Here is a 25,462-nt window from a genome sequence, read left to right on the forward strand (position 1 = left end):
TACATAATCCCTCCAAAGGAAATAGAAAGTACTATGTGTGTTGAAAGAAGGCAAGATCACAGCTGGTTGAAAGGGAAAGGAATGACTGTGTGTTGAAAGTGGTGTATGGGGCGGGGTGGGGGCAGAAAGGACAGAAACGATTGCAAATAACAATTGAAGGGCCACATTTGTACAAGTTAGAAGGAGCAAACAACATAAAAAATGTAAGGAATCAGAAGAGTCTAGCTTATTTTTTTCAGTGGGTAATGATGACTCTGGTGTTACCAGAAGGTATTGATAGAACAATTGCATAACAGGGAGTTTTTGGGAAATAGCAATGGTGGTTTGCAAGTAAAGGCCTTGGAACACCTATGGGTTTTACAAACTATGGAGTATAAAGACTGAAACAGTGCTTTAGGGAGAATGGACTGTGCTGAGATGGATTTGGGTGAGAAAAGACCACAGTCAGTCTATTTTGATGCCCTGAAGTAGTGGCATTGTAACCACTGAGAAGCAGGGAAGGAGAATGGAAGGGTTGTGATGGAGAGGGGATCTGCTTCATTGCCTACAGAGCCATACAGCTTTGGGATGTGAGCTTGAGGAAGACTTGAGGACTCTGGCCCTTTGGTGACTGATTTAAATCTAACAAGATGGTGGTGGTGAGGCCATACGTGTTGGGTCAGGGTATCGTCCCCATGACACAGAGTTCAGGAACCTCCTCGGCATACCTGATAATGGGGATGTCAGGGCTGGGGAAGGGGCAGGCTTCTATGAAAAAATGCTCCTTAAAGCAAGTCTTTATCAGACAATCCATAAGTTACTCAAGAAAAAGGTCACTAAAAAAGAGTGGCAAGACAAAGTGAATTAACATGATAGTTATCTGCTAGTCATCCACTAAGAACAAAATCCTGAATTACTGGATGGAGGGAGATGAAATATGCTAATCTGATTATTTCAAAAGGAAAAGTACTATTCAGAAGTCAACACAATAAAGAGAAATCTCAAATCACAACCTGTGCACAGAAGAGGTTTTAAAGGATAACAAGAGAGTTAGTAGAGGGATACCTTTATGAGCATCTTTCCATAACCCCACGGTTTCACGAGAGCCACAACGAACCAGCTGTTTGAAAACATTTTAGGTCCAAGCTCTAAAAGCGAATCAGGTACTCTTGAAATCCTCAACACTTGAAAAATGAGAAACTGCCTCAGTAGAATGGAGAGAGGGCTGCAGTGAGGGGCAGAGAGTAGAAAAGGAGTTTCAGGAAGAATATATTTATTTAGATGTCCAATGGAAATGCACTAGGGCTACAGTGAGAACTAAAACGTGGTCCCTCACAGAACTTCTAATTGCAGAACTGATGATTACAATCTAGTGAGGTAAGTCTTAGGTTAAAGGAAATGTGTACACAGGAGGGGGACCAAGCCCAGTCCTGGGGGTATGTAGTGAGGGCTCAAGGAAGGCTTGTTGGAGAAATTAATTTCTAACCTAAGTAATGATGGAATTTTAGGGATCAGCCAGGTGAAGAGTGGTGGGAGGGGGAGGGTGTGCATTTGAGGTAAAGGACGAAACATAATCAGAGGGGATCAATACAGAAGTAGTTTAGTTAATTTATTTGTATCTTTCATTTACATGGTACTTACTTTTCACAGAGTGAATTTTTTTCTTCAAAATAGTAACCAATTTGCTCGGCATTATTAACTGCATAATTATAAAATTTCCAACTTATTCATGATGCTTTAAAAAAAAAAAGAATGTGCTGTTTCTGACCTTATTCTAGTCTTTTCTGTTCTTTTATGTTTTGCTACATCCCATTCTACACTAGCCCGAGCTGTTCTCTAAAGCTCTTCCATATGTCTTGATAAGATTACTTTTAGGTATTTCATATTTCCCTAAATATTGAAAATAAGGTATTTTTCCATCTCATTTAGCACATCTGAGATTGTGTTAAAATAGAATAATGCTGTTGGTTTCTGCATATTTATCATGCATTCAGCAATTTTGCTGAGCTTTACTCTATTCGACAATTTTCAATATTCTCCTGTATTTACTAGAAATTTAATTCCATCCACAACGAGTATTTGTCTTCTTTATAATAATTATTCCTTTTATATGTTCACTGCCATTAAACCTGCTAGAACTTTCAGAATAATAAATAATAGTTGTAAAATGGATATCTTTTTCCCCCTGATTTTAAGGGGATTCCTCTTGTTGACCTTTACTACTAAGTATGATATTAAATGTTTTGAGATAGATATTCTTTGTCTTGATAAGACAGTAATTTTCTGTTCCTAGCTTTTAAGAACTATAATAAATGGTACAGATGGTTAATCAGATTGCTTTCTAATAGCTCTAGTAAGTCTTGATATCATGTAGAACAAATCTTCCCACCTCACTTTTTCCCCAAATATTCTTAGCTATTGGTCCTTTACTTTTTTATTACTTTTATAAAATTCCATCAACTTGCACTGAAAATCCTTCAAACTATTTATTGCAGTTGCATTATACTTAACATACATTTGGTAAAACTGATATCTGTAGCTCTCTTCATTTCTTCAGGCCTTTTATGTCATTTATTTTGTAACTTTTTTGGTAATTTTATCTAGAAAATACTTATATATTAATTATTATATTTGTTCTTAGATATATTTATTAATATTGTTATAGAGATCTTTTGATTTTGTATTGCATTTGATGGTTGGTTTTTCTGGGGGTATAGGAATGTTGTGTTGTGGATGATAAATGGCCAGACACTGGACCTAAAATACCTGGGTTTAAATCCCAGCTCCTCCACTTTATTAGCTGTGTAATCTTGGGAAAATTATTTAACCTCTCTGTGCTTCAGTTTCTCCATTTGAAAAATGAGAATAGGAGTACATATGTTATTTGGTTATTGTAAGAAGTAAACAAATCAATATGTTTAACTGATTGTAAGAGTGCCTGGCACATAATAAGCACATATGAGTATTTATTATTATTGGGTTGTTGTTTTCTTGACTTTGAATCCAGTATACCTGTTTTTGGCTTTATTACATAGACAAGCATGTTGTACAAAAGATAGTAATAGCTTCAACTTGTACTTTCTCATTTTATACCTTTTTTTCCCTAATTCTATAGCATTGACTCACAGTATAGTGGAGAAGTCATAATGATGAGGTATTTTTCATGTTCCTGATCTTAAAGCCAATGCCTGGAAGTTTCACCTTAAGTATATGTTGGCTATTAGTTTTTTGATTAAAAACCAGGTTAAGGGCTGGGCCCGTGAGCCATGGCCACTGAGCCTGCGCGTCTGGAGCCTGTGCTCCACAACGGGAGAGGCCACAACAGTGAGAGGCCCACGTACTGCAAAAAAAACCCCAAAACAAACAAAAACAAACAAACAAAAAAACTACGGCACAGTGATGCCACAGAATATTAAAAACCACGTTAAGGACTTGTCTGGCGGCCCAGTGGTTAAGACTTCATGCTTCTACTGCAGGGGGCGCAGGTTTGATCCCTGGTCGGGGAACTAAGGTCCCGTATGCTGCGTGGTGTGGCCAAAAAATAAATGAGTTTAAAAACAAAAACCAGGTTAATAAATTTCCTTCTGTTTCTAGTTCTGTTTTAGAGAGATCAATTTTATCAAATGCTCTTCTGCATCCTTATACCTATGAGGCCTTCGAGGTTACACTAGACCCCTATAATCAGGCCCTGGCAGGTCCTACCACCGTCCCCTGTCATTCAAGCCTCACTGGCCTCCTCAGTCTCCCTCACATGTGCCAGGCTCACTTCTGCCTCAGGTCCTTTGCACCAGCTCATTCCTCTCTTCCCCTAGATATTTCCATGGCCCTCTGCCTTCACCTCTTTCAAATCTTTCCTCAACTGTCACCTTCTCCGTGGAGCCCACTCTGACCACACCATTTAAAATTACAATCCTACATGCCATATTCCTAATAACTCCCATTCTTTTCTATTTGTTACACCATGTAATGATTTCTAACAATTACAATTTATTCTGTTTATTTTCTTTACTGTCCAAAACTAGAGTAGCTCCATTTGAACAAAGAAGACTTTCTTCTTTTGTTCACTGATTGTATTTATAATGATTAACACATTGCAGTCAATAAATGTTACTTGAATAAGTTGAATGAGTGAAGCTGTTGAGATAGTCATATTGTTTTCCCTTTCAATCTGCAAATGAGGTATATTGCTTTAGCTGCTTTTCTGATGTTGAATGAATGTAGATTTGTCACTTTCTTATAATTTTGTCAGCTTTTGCTTTAATAGTTTACAAAGTTATGGTGTTTGGCACATACAGAATCATGATTACTATAACATCTCTACTATTAGAGTACATAGTCACTCTCATTATTACTAGAAATATGTGTAGCCTTTAAATCTATTTGATCGACATTAATATTGCTATGCTGATTTTCTTTGGATAAGAATTTGCTAACAAGCCTTTTTCTATCCCTTTGTTTCTATCTGAACTGTGATATTTTTATATACTCTAATAATCCCTGTCTTTGCCTTTAGTCTATTTACATAAATTGTGATTGTTGATATATTTGGGTTTTCTTCTATTTGTGTTATTTTATGTCATCCTCTTTCTTTGTTTCTTCTTTCCCTATTTTTCTACCCTTTTGTTGGATCGATAGTGGTTGCTATTATTCTTTAACACATTTTTAGCTAATACTTTTAATTCTATATGTTAGCCAAACAACACTTAACTTACTTATTAAACCTCTATTTTCCCATCCATTGTGTTTACTGTTGTCCATTGTTTACTTTTAGTGTTTGCATGTGTGTGTTTCTGTGTGTGCATATGTTTTGCAGTTAGTAGTTGATTAAATTTTTGACTTTTTTCCCATTTCTCTGCCCACTTTTGTTTCTCCTATGCTATGTTTTCCTACTAGGCTCCTTTCTTTTTTCTGAAGTATATGATTTCTCAAGCACACCTAGGTAGTTATTTCAGTAGGAGCTCCCTGGATGGTAAGGTTTCTTGGATATTGTATGTCTGAAAATTGCTAAAATAGGTCCCTCATTATTTTTTGATAGTTTAGCTAAATATAAATTTTCAGGATGATGGTTATGTTTTATCGGCACTTTGAAGATGTTACTCCATTATTTTACAATGACTATTATTGCTCATGTATTGTTCCTTTTTAAGTAATCTTTTCCCTCCTTCTAGCTGATAGCTTTTTGGATTTTATCTTGATTCCAGTATTCTTTGGTTTCTCTATTACGTGTCTAGGTGTGGATTTTACATTTATCCACCATATTCAATACTGAGTGCACTTTCAATATGGATCCACAGATCTTCAATTCTTGAAAATTCTCAGTTTAAATACTGTTTCTGTTTTAGTCATTCCATTTTCTTCTTCTGGACTTACATGATTGTAATTCTCATGTCTCTGTCTCTAAAGGCCTCCTTCATGTTTTTAATTTTCTGTCTCTAAAGGCCTCCTTCATGTTTTTAATTTTAAGTCCCCTTTCCTTTCTGAGTTGGGTTCTTCATGAATTATTCAACATCACCTTCAAATTCATTAATTCTTTCTTCACCTCTGTCAGTCTATTTCATCTATTTTATTTCTTTAAAAATTAGTATGTTTCATTTCCAAGATTTCTTACACATCCCCTTTCTTATCTGTCTATTCATATCTTTATATCTTTTTATCACATAATTTCACTAAAAATTTTGTTTTTATCTCTGGATATTCTAATATACCTCTTTCAAAATTTAAGTTCAGACTGTTCCATGAAATTATTCTCATTTAGATAAATTCCTGCTTCAGTGGTTGTGTTTTTGTTTCTTAGCATTTGCATTATTCATAGACTTTTGTTTAGAGGCTTATGTTGAGTGGCTTATATTCTACTCTTTTTCACTCTCCTTTTACTTCTCACTGTTTATCTACGGGTCCTTGCAGAATTTCCTGACACATGACATTAACATTTTATGTCTCAGTATAGACTATTTCGAGGCTTGTCTTGGGTCTGTCCTACTACCAGTGCTTAAATGCTGCATATTGAGAGTACCTGAGTAGATTTAGTATTTGAATAGACCTAGCTTAGCCACTTCCTAGCTGGCCTCTTATATTACAGAGATCCAAGTAAAATATGGGACCAAACTTATGCTAACCCAGCTTTTTAAGTGCAGTGTTGTTTTTTGGGGTATTTTTGCAGTATGCGGGCCTCTCACTGTTGTGGCCTCTCCCATTGCGGAGCACAGGCTCCGGACGCACAGGCCCAGCGGCCATGGCTCACGGGCCCAGCCGCTCCGCGGCATGTGGGATCTTCCCGGACCGGGGCACGAACCCGTGTCCCCTGCATTGGCAGGCGGACTCCCAACCACTGTGCCACCAGGGAAGCCCAAGTGCAGTGTTTTAATGGGAGTATTCCTCACACACACATTGCTATTTTTGGTTTTCAGTGTAGCAAATCTTTGTCTATTTGTGTACCTTCATTAATGTTTAAAGAAAAGCTGGTAGATATCGTATTTAGTTGATTTTATTAATAACTTGGAATTTTTTGAAGCAGTGCTTTCTTCATCTTTGTGTCTGCAGTATCTTGCACAGTGTTTGGCATGTAATATTTATTGAATACTTTTTCATCAAACAGAATTAAATCATACTTATTGCTGTGGTGGTATCTGATTTCTTTTCTGTGTAGAGCTTGCTACCTTATGATATAAAATTGATCAAACGTAAAATAATAGTAATGCATTTTTTCTTATCTAAATTTCTTCTCTGTGAGATTGGGGTAATAGAACCTACTTCCTAAATTTTTGGTCAGAATTACTTAGATGTGTATTTTAAGCTGGGTTTAACTTTAGAATGAACTGTATGAATGCAATTTCAATTTATTGTTGCTTTTATCCTTGCTGTTGTCAATAAATGTAATCATAAACTACTGTTTCTACAGTGGAAGCTGGCTAAGAGATTAAAGATCTGCATGAACTGCCTATTAGTCAAATAGGGCTCTTAAATCTAGAGTATGTATGCTGCAGCCAACAAGTCTAAACAGTTTAACTATGGTACTTAATTTCAGGCAGTCTGAGGCAGAGGGTAGAAAAGCTGCTATTATCCAAGTGTTGCTTATTACAAGTTTAGTCTGACGTTTTTCAATAGAAGTGAACATGTTTGTGAAAGTTGGCCACTTGACAGTCTTTCAGTAAATATTCCAAGTACTCATAACCAATAATGTATTTGGGGTTTATCAATGTATTGTTATGGATATTTGATATTTCCCAGGAACAGGTATATTTGTAAGTAACAACCCAAGGTCTACATATGAAGGCTGGAGACGAAAGGCAGAAGTCTAAATTTGAACATTTCAGATCACAAATGCAGACATGTTAGGTTCAGGACGACTTCAGCCCTGAAAGTGAAGTGAAAGTTTGCCTGTTTGGTCAAGAAGAGCCCTGGTAGGACCAGTAGCAGAGGCGATTGGGTCTTTTCTGCACTGCCTCTCGGTAAAAACACTTTGCCTCTACATAGAATTTGTGTTCTTCTTTTGACATACAGCATCGTTATATTGTTGTGTAGTTGTATTTATCCTTCATTTCTTTATGGTTCTGCCCTAGGAGTTATATTTAGAGACTCATTCTCCTGTCCTTTCATGTATATTTTATGGTCACATTTTCTTTATATTTGATTATTTAATCTATCTGGTAATATTTAGTGTATACCATGAGGCAAGGACATAATTTATTTCTAAGTGGCTTACTATTTACCCCATCATTGTTTGCTTAATAATCAATTCTAATTGATTCTCTAACTCTACATTGATATGAAATGTCATATTTAGCAAACAGTACATTCAGTTATATGCTGGGTCTTTTCTATGCTTTCTGTTGTTTTCATTCATTAATTCTCCACATAGTTTTAATTATTAAAACTATAGATAACGTAGTTTTAATTTGGAAGTAAATTTTGCCTCATATTAGTCACGCTTTTAAATATTTATTGACTTATTGTTAATTTTATCCCAGATGAATTTTAGGATCATTTCATTAGGTTGTAAAAATTTTAAAAACTATGGAATTTTGATTGCAAAGATAGTAAATTTAGTAACTAGTGGGAGAGAAATTTAGTTATTTTATGAGTTCTCATACAGAAACATTGCATTTCTCTGTATGCTTTTATTTTTCTCTACCCTCTTTCTAAAGTTTTGTAAATTTTTTAGGTTTACATGTCAGTCAACCAGTCAAGAAATATTTATTGACTGTCAATTAATGCACTAGTTAATAAGCCAGTAAGGTTTTGGAATTATAGTCTTAACAACATATAAGTAAACAATAAATCAGTCTCTATACTCATGGGACTCATAGTCAAGTGAGGACTAAGGTATTAAATCAATTGTTGCAAATAATTAAATAATTGCAAGTGTGCACAGTGTTTGAAGGGGTATTATTTATTTGTAGTATTAATAAATTCTGCCAGAAAAGTGACCTGTCCACTTGGGGCTGTTCAGATGGGGTGACATATATGGGCCTCCTGCTAGGTAATCCACTTACAGTGGACCTGCAATAGCTTTCCGCGGAAAGCCCTTCCCTTAAAGTGATGTGAAGACGAGATGATAGCTATTCTGGTGCTGTATTTATATAAATGTCAGGGGTTAGCCTACAGGCTTCCATCCAGATGTCTAGCACAGACTATGTACGGTCTCTCAGATTTGACTCTGTCTTATTCTGTAGTGTATTGGTCAATATTAGGTAGCTGGGGGTTGGGGGGGGAGCCCTAAACTGTAGCGCTTGCCCATTTCTGAGGTGTAAGTATTCCTACTACAGTTGATTTCATACTATCAATGTGAAGTCAGCTGACTTGCAGAATTCCTGAGAATTTAACCACTGATCTCTTCAAGACAGCTTCAGGGTATCTTTGAAACGCCCTCCTCCTCCCAGGTCCTATCCTCTGGTTTCTGCCTCACCCCGCCTCCTCCAAGGTCAGGCCCCATCAATCTTCAGTCTTGTCTGTTCCCTTAAGCTCTTGGGAAGCTGGATTGCCTGCCGCTCTTATAACTTTCTTGCCAAGCATATGTGATGCTATAACTTGACAGCTGCTCTCCTCAGGCAAAGCATTTTGAGCGTGAACACCTTAATTTAGGAGTTAAAAGAAAACAAAATTTAATATGGTTTCTTTTCCATTTTCTTCTTGCCAAGACAGTCTGTTTCACCCTGAGGCAAGGAAGGTGCTGCTGACTAACAACGGGAAAGGGTCAGGAAGTCCAGACAACCACTAAGATTAATAGTTTAAAAGCTTGGCATACTGTATCGCTTAGAGTCAATGGATACTTTTTGTAAGTCCATTAATAATATCAAGTCATTTAACCAGGGTCTGTTCTTGGGTTATACCCTGTGGTGTATCCACGGAGAGGAGACCACTCTTATTTTATGCAGGGAAGAGGAGAAAACGTGAGGAACATCCCCTGAACAACCACGTGATCCTGTCACCTGGGCAGATGTTTAGGGTGTCGTTGGCATGCCCTTTATGTCAGAAAATGGCTAGGTGACTTTGTGTGTGTGCACTGGGTGACTGTGTGAGGGCAGCCACCTCTGAGGCACAGATTCAGCTGGAGAACTCAGCGTAACGGTGTCGAGAGAAACACTTGGAAGGTGAAGCAGGAAGAGACTCAGAGAAGAATCATATCAGGATCCTTCAACCCTACTCCCTTCATTCTCCCTTCTGCTAACTTTGGAGATGATAAAGAGGAAGTACAGAGATGCCACAAAGAACTGGTTTCTGTTTTTTGATCAATGAAAGGTGATTGGCTTTCCTTACATCTAGAATTCTTTGGATTTGGGGCCATTTCATTTGTGATATAAATAGACTTTCTGAGGAAGTCCTCTGTTCCCTTTTCTGAAGATGTTCCAGTGGCTTCTGGGCCGAGTCTGAGTCAGTGATGGATGAAAAGTTGGAGCTCTTTTTTCCTATGCCCTTTTAACTTGTGTGGGGCAGATCAAATTGAGCCCTCTGATACTTAGGCTTTTATTTTTTAAACAAACTGCAGAGCCTATTTATAGCAATGCCACAGTCAGTATTAAAGAAAACGTTGTATCTTTTCTTTTTGATCCTTGACCCTTTCTGGAGGTAGGTTACTTCTTATGGATATAACTTTGAAGGCATTCGTCCTCTTATGCAAGAAGAGAAAATGGGATGGTATGGGATAACTCAGATGCCTGTCCTACTTCAGGTCACGTGGTTATTCATCTGGAGAGGCAATAAAATAGTGTTGGATCTTAGCAGGACTCTCTGTAATAATCAGAGAACCCAGGTCAAACCAGTCCACACTGCTGGTTTAGCAAGGCTCTCTTGTTATTGGTATTCTGCTTATTGATGCTAGAATAGAGGACAGGGTAGAACTTGTTGAGTTCCATCTTGGATAGTGTACAGAAATGGTGCACCGTCCCAAATAGTCCAGTTTAAGCATTCTGTCTAACCCTTGTGATGGGCTTTTTCTTCTTCAAGTTACCTTGATCCAAGACTTCTCGGCCTTTTTCACACTTGCCCTGGATGGACCTTTGTACATATTGCCCTGATGTTCAGCATTCCAAGGCATTAGTAGATAAGAGCAGATGGAAGGTAAATGAGTTAAATGTGTAGACAGCTTACATCATGTTCCCCAAGCAGTCAGCAGGTCTGAGAAGCAGAAAGGTAGCTGTGAACTGGAGGCTGCCATGAGGAATTAGGAAACCTTGCTGTCGAGTTCTGTGAGGTACACATCTATGTGAAAGGCCAATCACCAGCCAGCCCCCTTCTTTCCGGCCAACACTGCTTGAACCACACTCCTTTGAAGAGAATCTTACATGCCCCACCAGATCAACCACGATTCTCACTGAGGCTGGGAAATAGATTTCAGCCACAAAAACTAACCAAACTACTATTATACTGTGCTTACAAGTATGAAAATATGACCAGGAATTCTCAGACACTTGAAGAAAGTCACCTAAATGAAGGAAGTGTAGGATTTCTCTCAGGGAATAGAGTTAATTTATGGTACAACATTGTTAAAACAAAGAAATGAATGTAATTGTTATTTTCATGGCATAAGAACCGACTAATGAAAACAGGCAAAGTTCTTGAAAATTAAATACGTTTGAAAAAACCCACAACCCTCAATAGATGAATTGACTAGCAATGAATACCAAATTGACTGAATAGGAAGAAGAGAAAGATGGAAATATTATGGGGAGGAAGATGTATGCGCTAAAATGACCAAATATTAGCCCATCCTCTCCTCCCCCAGGGCAAGTTTTGTGAGGGAGCCACATTAGGACTGGATTTGGGGGGATGATACGAATCCCTTTGATAATATATACGCTTTTTGTTTCCAACAAATAGAACATCCAGATTATTTTCAAAAAACAATGAAACAAATTTAAAAAACTGGCCATTATAAAGCCACAAAGAAAATCTCAGTAAATTCCCAAAAGTAAAAATCATACAGGCCATACTCTTTGATAGTTATAGTCGTAAAACTAGAAAGTAGCAACAAAATGCCAATCTTAAAATCCCCATCCACATTCTTGAGTAAAAGAGGAAATTAAAACTAAAATTCCAGATTAATTCAATGTGAAAGACAATGAGAGGATTACATAGCAAATAAAATACTCTATGTACTTCTAGAAAACATGCATTCTTTACCTCAAACATGTTTGTAGACATTGCTTTTGTTCTTAAAAAGGGGGGGAATAAAGTTGAGCTGATTTAATCATAACAAGTAGAGCCATCCTTGCACAAAATTGAAAAGCCTTCAGAATCCTCAGAACTTTAACAAGGTTTCGTAATTTTAAGTTTTTATTTATTGCTTTTTTGTAGGTACTTGAATGGAAACAAAATTTAAAAGTTGTTATTAAACTTTAAATAATTTAAGCATATTTGAATACTCTTAAATGAAGGCAGTACACTCTGAGTAAAGGGCAACGAAAACTTTGTAGTCGACAGGATTAGCAGTATAGAGAGGTGGAGGTAAATTTAATGAAAACATTGACTTTATTCCATGTGTTATTCCCTCAGTTTTCATCATCTAGTTTAATTGGAACACTAGCTATATTTTGTAGATTGTTAAAATATTTGTTTATAAGAGGATTTTACATTAAAAGCTTATGTTGTATAAAGCAATTCTTAATTAGTTGAAATCTAGGATTGATATCTTATAATATTTGGGAATTTCTGAATCAATCTTGAGGTCATATGTTTTAAACTATTACTCATTTATAAACAGCTGAATTCTTCTTCTTCTTTGTGTTTTTTAGGATTTGGAAACATCTCACCACGCACAGAAGGGGGAAAAATATTCTGTATCATCTATGCCTTACTGGGAATTCCCCTCTTTGGTTTTCTGTTGGCTGGAGTTGGAGATCAACTAGGAACCATATTTGGAAAAGGAATTGCAAAAGTGGAAGATACATTTATTGTGAGTACAACAGCCTTTTAACTACATATGTTAATCATTTAAATTTTAAAAATATTGTAACTTTTCTCTTCACCTCAGATACAGTTAGACGTTCAGTTACTGGGTTTTCTATAACAATTTATAGGTACCTCTATTTGTAAGTAACTCACTGTATAGTTACTTTTATACTTCTTCAAATGAATACATTAATCAATGAGAAAAAGCAAAATATAGGAAAAGAAGTAGAAATCTGACAGTCCTGGGTTCAAATTTCAGATGTATTGTCTCCTAGCTATATTCACTTATGCTAGTTATTTTACCCTTAAATCTCCATTTTGCCATTTATATAATGTGAATAATGGTACTGATGATGAGGCATTGCTCTGAGAGTTAGAGATATTATAAGTGAAAGCCTAACATAGCTAGTAAACTTCAAATAGCCCTTTTGCGAAGGATCAAATAATACATAGCAAACACGATAAAGGGGATCATACAACTTAAGTTAGTAATGTTATTGACAGAGATTTAACTAAGGGATGTAATTTAGTAGAACCAAAAGTAATACACATGAAGATGTTCATGGGTATATATTCAATAGAAAAAATAAAATGAAAATGCTCTAATTAGATCTTAAGTGAAAAATATCATGATGACAAGCTTCTATTCTTGAAAAAAAATTATGAATAAAGAAAATAATTGTTAGTGAGATTATAAATGGTTTGTTAGTACTGTCACTACTATTACAATACATTTTATTTATTATTCAATAATTTATCTTTTCATAAAAAATTCAACAAAGTATTTAACTCTATTGATGAAATAAGACCACTGAGTATTACTTTTTCAATTTAAATTATAATTCCAGTTTTAGCATTAGATATGTTTCATATTAAGTTCAAAATTCATTCTCAAATATTGTTACGTTAGAGTAAAGAAGGCATGGTTCTTCCCAACTAGTTGTTTTATCCTTTTTTGGTGTTATACTTTTCTTATATTGATATTAAAAGTATCTTGTATTACATTAACTTAGAGGGAAGGTTAGTGGCATGAACTTGATAATGCTGAATTGTTCTTCATTCATTCATTCAACAGATGTTTGAGTGACTACAGGATGCTGGAGAATGTTTTTCATGCTGTATCCACATCAGTGCATAAAATAAATCCCATGCTCTGGTAGTGAATACATCCCAGTAGTCAAGATTCAACATTTAGTACTCTGTTCTGAGAACTTTACAAACATAAATTCACTTAACTCTCATGTATATGATAAGGGTGATAGACTAGAGAAGCTTTTATTGCCACTTTCCATTCGATGGTTTTATAGATCTTTATCTCTAGAAAATGTTCAAGCTCTAAAATTCAGTGATTTTTATACGGTGGGGATGTGACGTATAATTGTCATGGTAGATAAGACAGATCCAGGGAGATGAAAATATATAGTGATAACGAAAAAAAGAGATATGGAGATAAATGGCTGTATGTACATACTTCACTTACTATGTTATGCTGTAGAGATTTCTGAGAAGGGAAAGAGTGAAAAAATATGGGTCCTCTGAGAGCAGCTGTAGCTTAGGGCTGCTGAAGACTTATCCTTGCCTACATGTCACGTCTGGTATATTTAGTTGTACAGCTTAAGGCCATACAACAGAGAGGTAGTTCATCTGGTTCACGTGGGAATCAACTTTAAGTCTGTTAGTGTTTCACTTTAACCAATTGAAGAATGATAGGAAAATGTGGTAGGAGTGAGAGGGAAAAGTCTTCATGAAATTAATAATTTTATCAATTATCAACAGTAGATATTTAATTCATGGTTCAGTTTTCTCCATTTCATATATTTCTAGATTATCTTCGGCATGCAATGAGTTGTATGCCTATAGAATAGAAATATTTCAAAAGTAGTTCAGGTAAACAAAGAACAATGTAAGTCTGAAATTTTATTCTCAGAGCAAATGTAATTTACTTTAGAAAGTAATTTACCTGTTGTAAAGCTAGGTAAGGGTAAAGCAGCATCATTATTAGCATTGGTTGTTTTCAGTTATTCATGTTATACCCAATATTTGTAAGTAAGTACAATTAAAATTAATTATAAGAAGGAATAAAATACCATTCTCATTTACTAATTTGCTGATAACAGTGTATTGATATATAGGTCAACTTCACAGGTACTTTGATAATCTATCTCAATCGATTTCTCCATCTCTCTCTCTCTCTCATCCTTAGAAGTGGAATGTTAGTCAAACCAAGATTCGAATCATCTCAACAATCATATTTATACTGTTTGGCTGTGTACTCTTTGTTGCTCTGCCTGCAATCATATTCAAGCACATAGAAGGCTGGAGTGCCCTGGACGCCATTTATTTTGTGGTTATCACTTTAACAACCATTGGCTTTGGCGACTACGTTGCAGGTAAGTTTTTGCTGGTACTGACACTGCTCTCCTAACCCTTCTCCTTTAGTTAGACTTTTCTCTTGGGTTTGCAGGACAACACAGTGACTGTCTTTGTTTCCCAGGGCTGTCATAACAAAGTACCACAAACTGGGTGGCTTTAAACAAAAGGAAGTCATTCTCTCATAGAAGTTCAAAATCAAGATGCCAGCAGGGGCAGGATCCTTCTGAGACTGGTAGAATCCTTCATTGCTTCTTCCCAGCTTCAGGAGGAAGAGACCATCGGTCCTTGCTGGTCCTTGGCGTGCAGCTGCATCATTGCCATCTCTGCTTCTGTCATCACATGGCATTCTCCCTGTGTTCCTGTCGCTGTGCCCAAATTTCCCTCTTCTTATAAAGACACCAGTCATATTGAATTAAAAGCCCACTCTACTCCAGTATGAATTCATCTTAACTAATTACATTTGCAAGGGCCTTATTTCCAAATAAGGTCATGTTCCAAGGTACCAGGGACTTCGACCCATATTTTTGGAAGACACAATTTCATCCATAACAGTGACAGAGCCAAAAAAAAAAAAAAAGGTGGGGGGGAGTCATTCCGTGACAGTGAAGGTAAGCAAAAAAGTACAGTTGAATATTTATTTTTCATTCTATGAAAGAAATTTAAATTGCTGGTTGTTCAGAATTTATAGTCCCACCCTAATTTCAGAAACCATTTATCTGCATCTTATTTATTTATTTTTTAGTGGTACAAGAATTCAAGTTTAAACCATCATTGCTCTTTTTACTAGGGCTTTTCATGTCTTAGGGTTTTTTCCCCCCAGTTTTATTGAGAAATAATTGACATACATCACCGCATAGGTTTAAGGTGTACAGCAGGATGGTTTGATCATGAAATGAAATGATTACCATAATAGGTTCAGGTAACATCCATTCTTCTAATGCAGTCTGCCTTGATCTCTGGGGTGCCGAGGGTGCTTCAACCTCACTTCCATGTCCTAGGATTCTCTCAGTGGTGTCTTGTCCTCGAATAGTTGTTAGTTGTTCTTCTCATGATGGGGAGCAAAGTCAGGAACAAGCTATGTCACCATCTTGGTGACATCACTCTCTTATGCTTTGGTTTTAGAAACACGTGCAAACTTTAGAAGATGTTCTTAGCTACTTAAAACCTTCTTCTCTAAGATATTTCTCTCCTTTAATGTTCAATTCTAATGTCAATGTTCTGACCTTTTTAATATTTTGTCCACATTTTTAAATAGATGGTTTTTAAAAACTTTTTCCTTCTCTATATATGTTATTTCAGTTGCTATTTGCTTTATTGTTGTACCTCTTAGGTCTTACATTCCTGTCATTTCACCTCTCTCTTTTCTGGTTATGTTATCCAATTATTATTACTGTTCTAACTCCAATTTTAAACAAATTGTGGTAATAGTGGTAAAAGTGATATAATAATGCTCTAACATGAATCAGTTTGACCAGCTCCTGAAAATCTAAACCATTCTTTTTTTTTAAAAAAAAATCAGTTTGAAGTGTTAGAAAAACATGCTAATAAACATTATAGTAGAAATGTGCTATTAAACTTCCCAGAATAAACTCACTAGGCTAATTCAGTCTTGAGGGTTTAATACTTTCTGGTTGTTTACTGTTCTTTCTTGACTCAAACTTCTTACTTAAATATTATCAGAAAAGAAAATATGTTGTATAGTTTTATAAAAATCTCAGAGAAGGCATCTGTTTTTATTATTTGTTAATTACAGTTTAACCTGGCAAAGCCCTTCATTCTGGGGAATGTATAATACCCTTGAAGATGGGGTATTTTTACAAGCAAAGCTTTGCTTTTGGTCAAAAACACTATGTACACATCCCTGTGCTGCATGGAGGCCCTGAGAAAGGAGGGTACATCATGCTGATGGAGATTTTTTAGTTTTCTAATTAGCAAAATGCAGAGAGAAGAATCTCAGAGATTTGCAGCTCCATGTAGGACGATGAGCTTCTGTCCTAAAATACCCATTTTTCTACCTTTCATTGACGACATAGATATAATTCGCATAAGTAGAAGTTGAAAGGGCTTTAATGTAGCAGAAAGTGAGACACAGTGATGATAACAAAATTTATACTGTGGCATGTTAATCTTAGGCTGTTGTATCGCTTTATAAATATAATTAACAAGGTCTTATAATTACTGTGGAATATATAGGTATTAGGTGACGAGTCTTCCATTTTCAGGCCAACAGCCTTGTATTACACGTTATTGTATTCAATTTAATTTTTAATGTTTTATGGTAATGCATAGGTATGTTTATTAATGTATTTATTTTTCAGCTTTATTGAGGTACAGTTGACAAACAAAATTGTAAGATATTTAAAATGCACACTGTGGTGTTTTCATACACATATACATTGTGAAAGGATCCAGTTAATTAATACATCCCTTACCTCACTTTATTCATTTATTTGTTTGTTTAGTGAGAACATTTAAGTTCTTTTATCTTAGCAAGTTTCAATGATATAATACAGTGCATGTTATTTTAAATATGTGTCAGTCTAGTGTGTGACCCTCATAATCGGAGACTCTCTACAAAAACAAAAATTATAAATTAAAAAAAGTGGGTGGAATCTTAAAATAGTGTTTATTTTTGACCACAGTATAAACTGGCTTAGAAAAAACGAACAAATAGTTTTACTTATGGTTTTGTAGAAGAAGAAAAAAAATTTTTTTTAATTTCCTTTAGGAGATCCACACTCTGACACTGGTTAGATTATGTGAGTCTATTAGTAGCCACTCTCAGCTGCCTGAGCAGTTAAGTTCAATGAAAACATCTTGTATATCAGTAGGCACCCTGAATACAGAGTCATGGTCACAGTTCTGTAGGGGAACAGGGAAACAAAATATTTGCATGGCATTAACTGTAGTCTAATAAACATCTTTATTATTACTAGGAATTTATTTTTATTATACCCCTCTTTAAACCCATTATTTTAATTGTATTTGTGGTTTACAGAGGAATAATGAAAAATGGTAGAAATACACTTTGCTAATAACTTGCAAAGGAATTTGATGTGTTCAAAGCGACAGATGCTGAGAAAATTAGAGAAGTAGATGGATACCACTTTTGTTGACTCATCTTTCACCTTAATTTATGCATTTTGTAGCTGTTTTGGTCTTTGTGAAACTGTAGAACCCTATTCCTAGTACGATAGTCTTTACATGCTAGATCTTTGTGGCCAGGGAGCATTTCTGGAATGAAAATGTGGACAAGGGGGCAGATGTGGCAAAGGCTGGCTAGGAAATGCATGCCCTTTGCAAGAGTCTTTGGAAAAACAAAAATTATGAGGTTTTTTTTTTAAGGATCTTAGAAAATAACTGCCTCTTATAGTTAAGTAGAGTACATAAAAATAGTCTTTCCCTCTGGGTACCTTGTGACAATAAAGTAAAAATTAGCCACTAAGTTAAGATGACTGCCCTATCTGGGAAATATCAGTTGTTTATTTTTTAGAACTTTCTCTCTTGTTATTAGATGTCCTGACAGATAATATTCTCACTTAATTTTGATATTTTTGCCAGGAAAAAGCAAGAGGCACTGCTCTAGCTTGAACTTTCTCATCTTTCTGTTAGGCTATAAATCTCCAAAGAAAAGAGAGATGTACTTCCCATAATAGACACTCATTGTCTGATGCCATTCTCAAGCCTGCAAACCCTACTCTGAATGGGATTAGAGTTCAGTTACACTGCTGAACTTCTTTGAAGACAAATTAAAAAACATATTCTTCAAACTGTTGTGTTATTAAAGGAAAAGGAGTAAATTTTGGAAAGTGATATATAAATGTTTAGGACACAGGTTGTAACCTTGGTGTAATTATTAGGAGCATCTCAAAAGCAGCAAGTGATGATGTGGTAGTTTAGACCGGAACTCTGAAGCAGTGTGCTCATCCCCAGGGGATGGGCAAGACAATCCATGCAGGTAGACCTTCTGCCATAGGAAGAAAACAGGACAACCCTTGTTGCTTTGTATTTTTTAAACCTCATTTCTTACTTTTTATATGTCATAATGTTCATGATATAATATATTAGAGCATAATAGATTTCTAACTCATAAATAACTATAAATTTACATTTGCATGAGCAAATCCTTTTCACTGTTGGCAATATTGGATCAAAAGCATTTAGAGACAAATTTGTAAAGACAAATAGGTACAAGGGTTCAGGTTTCTCTGTGTATGTGACTGAACATAAGAATTCAACATTTAGTAGTTTTTTGGCAGGAAGAGCTCTCCCAGCAAATTTTAATTTTATATTTATATGTATGCAAAGGATATGTTTTACTGGCTGGTTGGTTACCTTAGTAATTCTTATGTACTCCTTCCTGATGGCCCTTTTTGTTCTTTTACCAGTGCTCAGGGTTCTAGAGCTAAAAAAGGCCTGGGAGCCACAGGTCCACTGGAGCACTTTTATTTTACATATGAATAAACAGACCCCCCCTATTGCTAACTGTGGTTCACAAAGAGGTGAGAAGAGAAAGTAAACTATTTAGCAAAGTTCACTTACTTGATTTTAGCAATGCCTATAATAATTTATAGTCAAATTTGTAGAGGTAAGTTAAAGATAATGGTAAAAGTTATATTTGACAATTTACTGCTGGCTTCCTATGTTTTGTTTCTTAACTTTTGTCATTTTTTTTTTAATTTGATGAGAAGTCTGACTTGATAAATTGTTAAATCGTGCTTGTTATTATAGGCTGGGAGCTAGATCAGCCCTTCTTCATTAAAATCTAAGAAGCTATATTAATTATCTGGAAGTGTGTGAAAGATTGAGTTCTACTTATTTAGGCTTGCTTTTAAAACTAGTCTTCTAAATCCCTGCTTTAAAAAAATTACTAGGGGGGCTTCCCTGGTGGTGCAGTGGTTGACTGTCCGCCTGCCGATGCAGGGGACACGGGTTAGTGCCCAGGTCTGGGAAGATCCCACGTGCCGCGGAGCGGCTGGGCCCGTGAGCCATGGCCACTGAGCCTGCACGTCCAGAGCCTGTGCTCCGCAACTGGAGAGGCCACAACAGTGAGAGGCCCGCGTACGGCAAAAAAAAAAAAAAAAAAAAATTACTAGGGCTTGGGGGAATGGGCAAAATAGGTGAAGGGGATTGAGGCACAAACCTCCAGTTATAAAATAAATAAGTCTTGGAGATATAATGTACAGAATAGGGAATATAGTCATTAATATTTTATAACATTAAACAGTGACAGATGGTAACTAGACTTACTGTGGTGATCATCTCGTAATATATATAAATGTCGAATCACTATATTGTACACCTGAAACTAATGTTACATGTGTCAGTTATATGTCAATAAAAATTAGTTGATGATTCTTCAGAAGTGAAGTCAAATAATTACCTAACTTAACACAATTTAACATTATTTATCAAAGTTAGTGTCCTCTTTAATACATACTGTTAGGAGAGGGCAGACAGACATCAGAAGCAAGAAGAACTACAATACTGCAGCCTGTGGAACAAAAACCACATTCACAGAAAGATAGACAAGATGAAAAGGCAGAGGGCTATGTACCAGATGAAGGAACAAGATAAAACCCCAGAAAAACAACCAAATGAAGTGGAGATAGGCAAACTTCCAGAAAAAGAATTCAGAATAATGATAGTGAAGATGATCCAGGACCTTGGAAAAAGAATGGACGCAAAGATCGAGAAGATGCAAGAAATGTTTAACAAAGACCTAGAAGAATTAAAGAACAAACAGAGATGAACACTACAATAACTGAAATGAAAAATACACTAGAAGGAATCAATAGCAGAATAACTGAGGCAGAAGAACGGATAAGTGACCTGGAAGACAGAATGGTGGAATTCACTGCTGCGGAACAGAATAAAGAAAAAAGAATGAAAATAAATGAAGACAGCCTAAGAGACCTCTGGGACAACATTAAACGCAACAACATTTGCATTATAGGGGTCCCAGGAGGAGAAGAGACACGGAAAGGACCCAAGAAAGTATTTGAAGAGATTATAGTTGAAAACTTCCTTAACATGGGAAAGGAAATAGCCACCCAAGTCCAGGAAGCACAGAGAGTCCCATACAGGATAAACCCAAGGAGACACACGACGAGACACATAGTAAGCAAACTGGCAAAAATTAAAGACAAAGAAAAATTATTGAAAGCAGTAAGGGAAAAACGACAAATAACATACATGGGAACTCCCATAAGGTTAACATTAAAAGATGATTTCTCAGCAGAAACTCTACAAGCCAGAAGGGAGTGGCACGATATACTTAAAGTGATGAAAGGGAAGAACCTACAACCAAGATTACTCTACCCAGCAAGGATCTCATTCAGATTCGATGGAGAAATCAAAAGCTTTACAGACAAGCAAAAGCTGAGAGAATTCAGCACCACCAAACCAGCTCTACAACAAATGCTGAAGGAACTTCTCCAAGTGGGAAACACAAGAGAAGAAAAGGGCCTACAAAAACAAGCCCAAAACAGTTAAGAAAATGGTCATAAGAACATACATATCAATAATTACCTTAAACGTGAATGGATTAAATGTTGCAACCAAAAGACATAGGCTTGCTGAATGGATACAAAAACAAGACCCATATATATGCTGCCTAGAAGAGACCCACTTCAGACCTAGGGACATATACAGACTGGAAGTGAGGGGATGGAAAAAGTTATTCCATGCAAATGGAAATCAAAAGAAAGCCGGAGGGGCTTTCCTGGTGGCTCAGTGGTTGAGGGTCCACCTGCCAATGTGGGGGACACAGGTTCATGCCCCGGTCCGGGAGGGTCCAGTGTGCTGCAGAGCGGCTGGGCCCGTGAGCCGTGGCCGCTGGGCCTGCGCGTCTGGAGCCTGTGCTCTGCGATGGCAGAGGCCACAGCGGTGAGAGGCCCGTGTACCGCAAAAAAAAAGAAAGCTGGAGTATCAATACTCATATCAGATAAAATAGACTTTAAAATAAAGAATGTTACAAGAGACAAGGAAGGACACTACATAATGATCAAGGGATCAATCCAAGAAGAAGATATAACAATTATATATGCACCCAACATAGGAGCACCTCAATACATAAGGCAACTGCTAACAGCTATAAAAGAGGAAATTGACAGTAACACAATAATTAAGAGGGGGACTTTAAAACCTCACTTACACCAATGGACAGATCATCCAAACAGAAAATTAATAAGGATACAGAAGCTTTAAATGACACAATAGACCAGGTAGATTTAATTGATATTTATAGGACATTCCATCCAAAAACAGCAGATTACACTTTCTTCTCAAGTGCTTATGGAACATTCTCCAGGATAGATCACATCATGGGTCACAAATCAAGCCTCAGTAAATTTAAGAAAATTGGAATCATATCAAGAATCTTTTTTGACCACAACGCTATGAGATTAGAAATGAATTACAGGGAGAAAAACATAAAAAAACAAACACATGGAGACTAAACAATACATTATTAACTAACCAAGAGATCACTGAAGAAATCAAAGAGGAAATCAAAAAATACCTAGAGACAAATGACAATGAAAACACGATGATCCAAAACCTATGCGATGCAGCAAAAGCAGTTCTAAGAGGGAAGTTTATAGCTTTACAAGCCTACCTCAAGAAACAAGAAACATCTCAAGTAAACAATCTAACCTTACATCTAAAGGAACTAGAGAAAGAAGAACAAACAAAATCCAAAGTTAGCAGAAGGAAAGAAATCATAAAGATCAGAGCAGAAATAAATGAAATAGAAACAAAGAAAACAATAGCAAAGATCAATAAAACTAAAATCTGGTTCTTTGAGAAGATAAACAAAATTGATAACCATTAGACTCATCAAGAAAAAGAAGGAGAGGACTCAAAAAAAATTAGAAATGAAAAAGGAAAATTTACAACAGACACCGCAGAAATACAAAGCATGCTAAGAGACTACTACAAGAAACTCTGTGCCAATAAAATGGACAACCTGGAAAAAATGGACAAATTCTTAGAAAGGTATAACCTTCCAAGACTGAACCAGGAAGAAATAGAAAATATGAACAGACCAATTACAAGTAATGAAATTGAAACTGTGATAAAAATCTTCCAACAAACCAAAGTCCAGGACCAGATGGCTTCACAGGTGAATTCTATCAAACATTTAGAGAAGAGCTAACACCCATCCTTCTCAAACTCTTCCAAAAAATTGCAGAGGAAGGAACACTCCCAAACTCCTTCTATGAGGCCACCATCACCCTGATACCAAAACCAGAAAAAGATACTACCAAAAAAGAAAATTACAGACCAATATCACTGATGAATATAGATGCAAAAATCCTCAACAAAATACTAGCAAACAGAATCCAACAACACATTAAAAGGATAAATATATATACACACACACACACACACACACACACACACACACACACACACACACACACACACACACACACATATATATATACTGTTAGGATTACAGTGAGTCATTGTTTAGAAGCTGCCCAAAGAAGTCTTTAGAAACACTCCTTTTTGTAAACCAGGTTAGTTCATAAGAGATAACATGATTGAGTGAAAGCCAGATACAAATATATAGTTTCACAAAGCAGTGTTCTCACATTACCTACTTTTTTAATAAAAACCAAAAATTTTAGCCAAAAGTTTGGAGGTATTCTAAGAAACCCTTATGATTGATATTATGAAAACACATTTTCCTTCTGAGCATAAATTTACTTTGCCATCCAAATATATCTTCTTGGAATTTCGATCAGTGAAATTTAGTATATTTAGTTCAGTAATGAAATTTTCTTCATCTCACGTGTAATTTTGAATACCTACTGGGTTAGTCAGGCTTTATGCTTAATGCCTTATGCTCCTCTATATAGAAAATATAATTTGGGACTTTGAACAGGTAAAATTCCCCTTCTGGTATGTTTACTAAACTTTTACGGTTTTCACAGTTATAGAATCATTTGTCTTCACATTTTTTGACTTTAGAAAAAACATTTTTATATATCTCATATTTAGAATTAAGTTTTCGGGTTTACCTGGTGGTGCAGTGGTTAAGAATCCGCCTGCCAGTACAGGGGACATGGGTTCGAGCCTTGGTCCGGGAAGATCCCACATGCCGTGGAGCAACTAAGCCCGTGCGCCACAACTACTGAGCCTGTGCTCTAGAGCCCGCGAGCCACAACTACTGAAGCCGGCACACCTAGAGCCCATGCTCTGCAACAAGAGAAGCCACCACAATAAGAAGCCCGTGCACCACAACTACTGAGCCTGTGCTCTAGAGCCCGCGAGCCACAACTACTGAAGCTGGCACACCTAGAGCCCATGCTCTGCAACAAGAGAAGCCACCACAATAAGAAGCCCGTGCACCACAACGAAGAGCAGCCCCCGCTTGCCGCAACTAGACGAAGCCCGCACGCAGCTACAAAGACCCAACTCAGCCAAAAATTAATTAATTAATTAATTTTTAAAAAGAAACTAAGTTTTCTTGGAGTTATGTTTTCATAGTCATTAGTGGAAATGCAGTTTTTAGTAACCAAACTATTGCTTTCTCTTATAACCAAGCCATGACTCATTTAGTCATGGAGTGCTCAGAGCTTGCTTAATAGAAGATTTTATCATGAAAACATATAAATCTCCATTGAAATACCATGGTAAGTTTTTTTTGTTCAAAACAATTTGTCCTTATAGAGCACCTGGAGAAAACAGTTCCCGATGGGGCCTAAATTTTGCAACTATATCAAAGGCCAGGTATTAAAATTGCTATTATTGAGCTGATCACTGTGCAAAACTTTGCCAGGAATTTAACAAATAACAAGGAAACTACCTGATGAGAAAGAAGTGAGGTCAACTGAAGAACAGTCAGTACCACCACCACCACAATGGCTCAGAAAAATTGCTTTGATTGAAAAGAGAGGGTTTATGTGACTGTTAGGGAGATGTCTTCTATTCATCATTCATATGTTCATTCATTCTGTTGTTTAGTGAGCACATATTTTATAATACATACTGTGCTTAGCACTTAGCGATAATGATTGCTCTAGTTCCTGTTCCTATGGGACAGAAGGTTTGAAATCCAAGAGTAACAATTAAATAAGAAATTGTCTTCTCTTCTTGGTGGTTCTGTGTTAATATGGGAAAATTCTGCAAGGCATCTGGTCACCCCCTGATTCAGCTGGTGACTCTCAGAGAACTCATCAGAGAACTGAGAGTTATCTGTGTAATTAATTAAATTGGATTTGACCCAACCTGTTCAGAAGTCCTAGGGACTTTGGGAAAACCAAGAAGTTATTCAACTTCTAGGATTCAGAATGGATATATAGAAGAATTGTAGAAGCACGTGGAGGAAAAAAATGACAAGGAAAACGTTTAGTGATTGACAGTTAAGTCAGTGAGACAGGCAGTAAATTGTACTAAGTTTAATGAAAAAGACTCTGAATTACTCTATAATGAGACTTAGAGATAATTTCTAAGGGTAACAATAATGTACATCCTATATCCTGTAGATTTCCATCCTTGTAAAGGATGAGCAAAACAATGTGTTGATCTTTCTTTCTTTATGATCATGGAGACTGCCATCATCATTCTTCTAATGGCAGTTTTCCTAATCTTAGGAAAAGATTTTTTCCTAAGATTTTACCTAATCTTTCCTAATCTTCCTAGCAGGAAGTGGACAACTATTCTTTTTTTTTTTTAAAACATCTTTATTGGAGTATAATTGCTTTACAGTGTT

General features: G+C 36.3%; 1 protein-coding gene across 3 annotated transcripts in view; it reads left to right on the top strand.

Annotated features, from left to right (window-relative positions):
• The window catches only part of KCNK2 (potassium two pore domain channel subfamily K member 2), a gene marked incomplete at both ends in the record, with an annotated part of 160,547 nt that overhangs the window by 70,629 nt on the left and 64,456 nt on the right, over nt 1–25,462 (top strand). For 2 of the 3 annotated variants that reach the window (XM_082833358.1, XM_082833359.1), the window contains 2 exons: nt 12,210–12,370; nt 14,570–14,756. The exons of the other annotated variant lie outside the window; for it this stretch is intronic. In XM_082833358.1, coding sequence (XP_082689484.1) covers nt 12,210–12,370; nt 14,570–14,756 — 348 coding nt within the window. The remainder of the gene's footprint in view (nt 1–12,209; nt 12,371–14,569; nt 14,757–25,462) is intronic. 3 annotated transcript variants of the gene reach the window in all.

This window comes from Leucopleurus acutus (genome assembly GCF_964270905.1).
Source record: "Leucopleurus acutus genome assembly, chromosome: 2".
Taxonomy (NCBI): domain Eukaryota; kingdom Metazoa; phylum Chordata; class Mammalia; order Artiodactyla; family Delphinidae; genus Leucopleurus; species Leucopleurus acutus.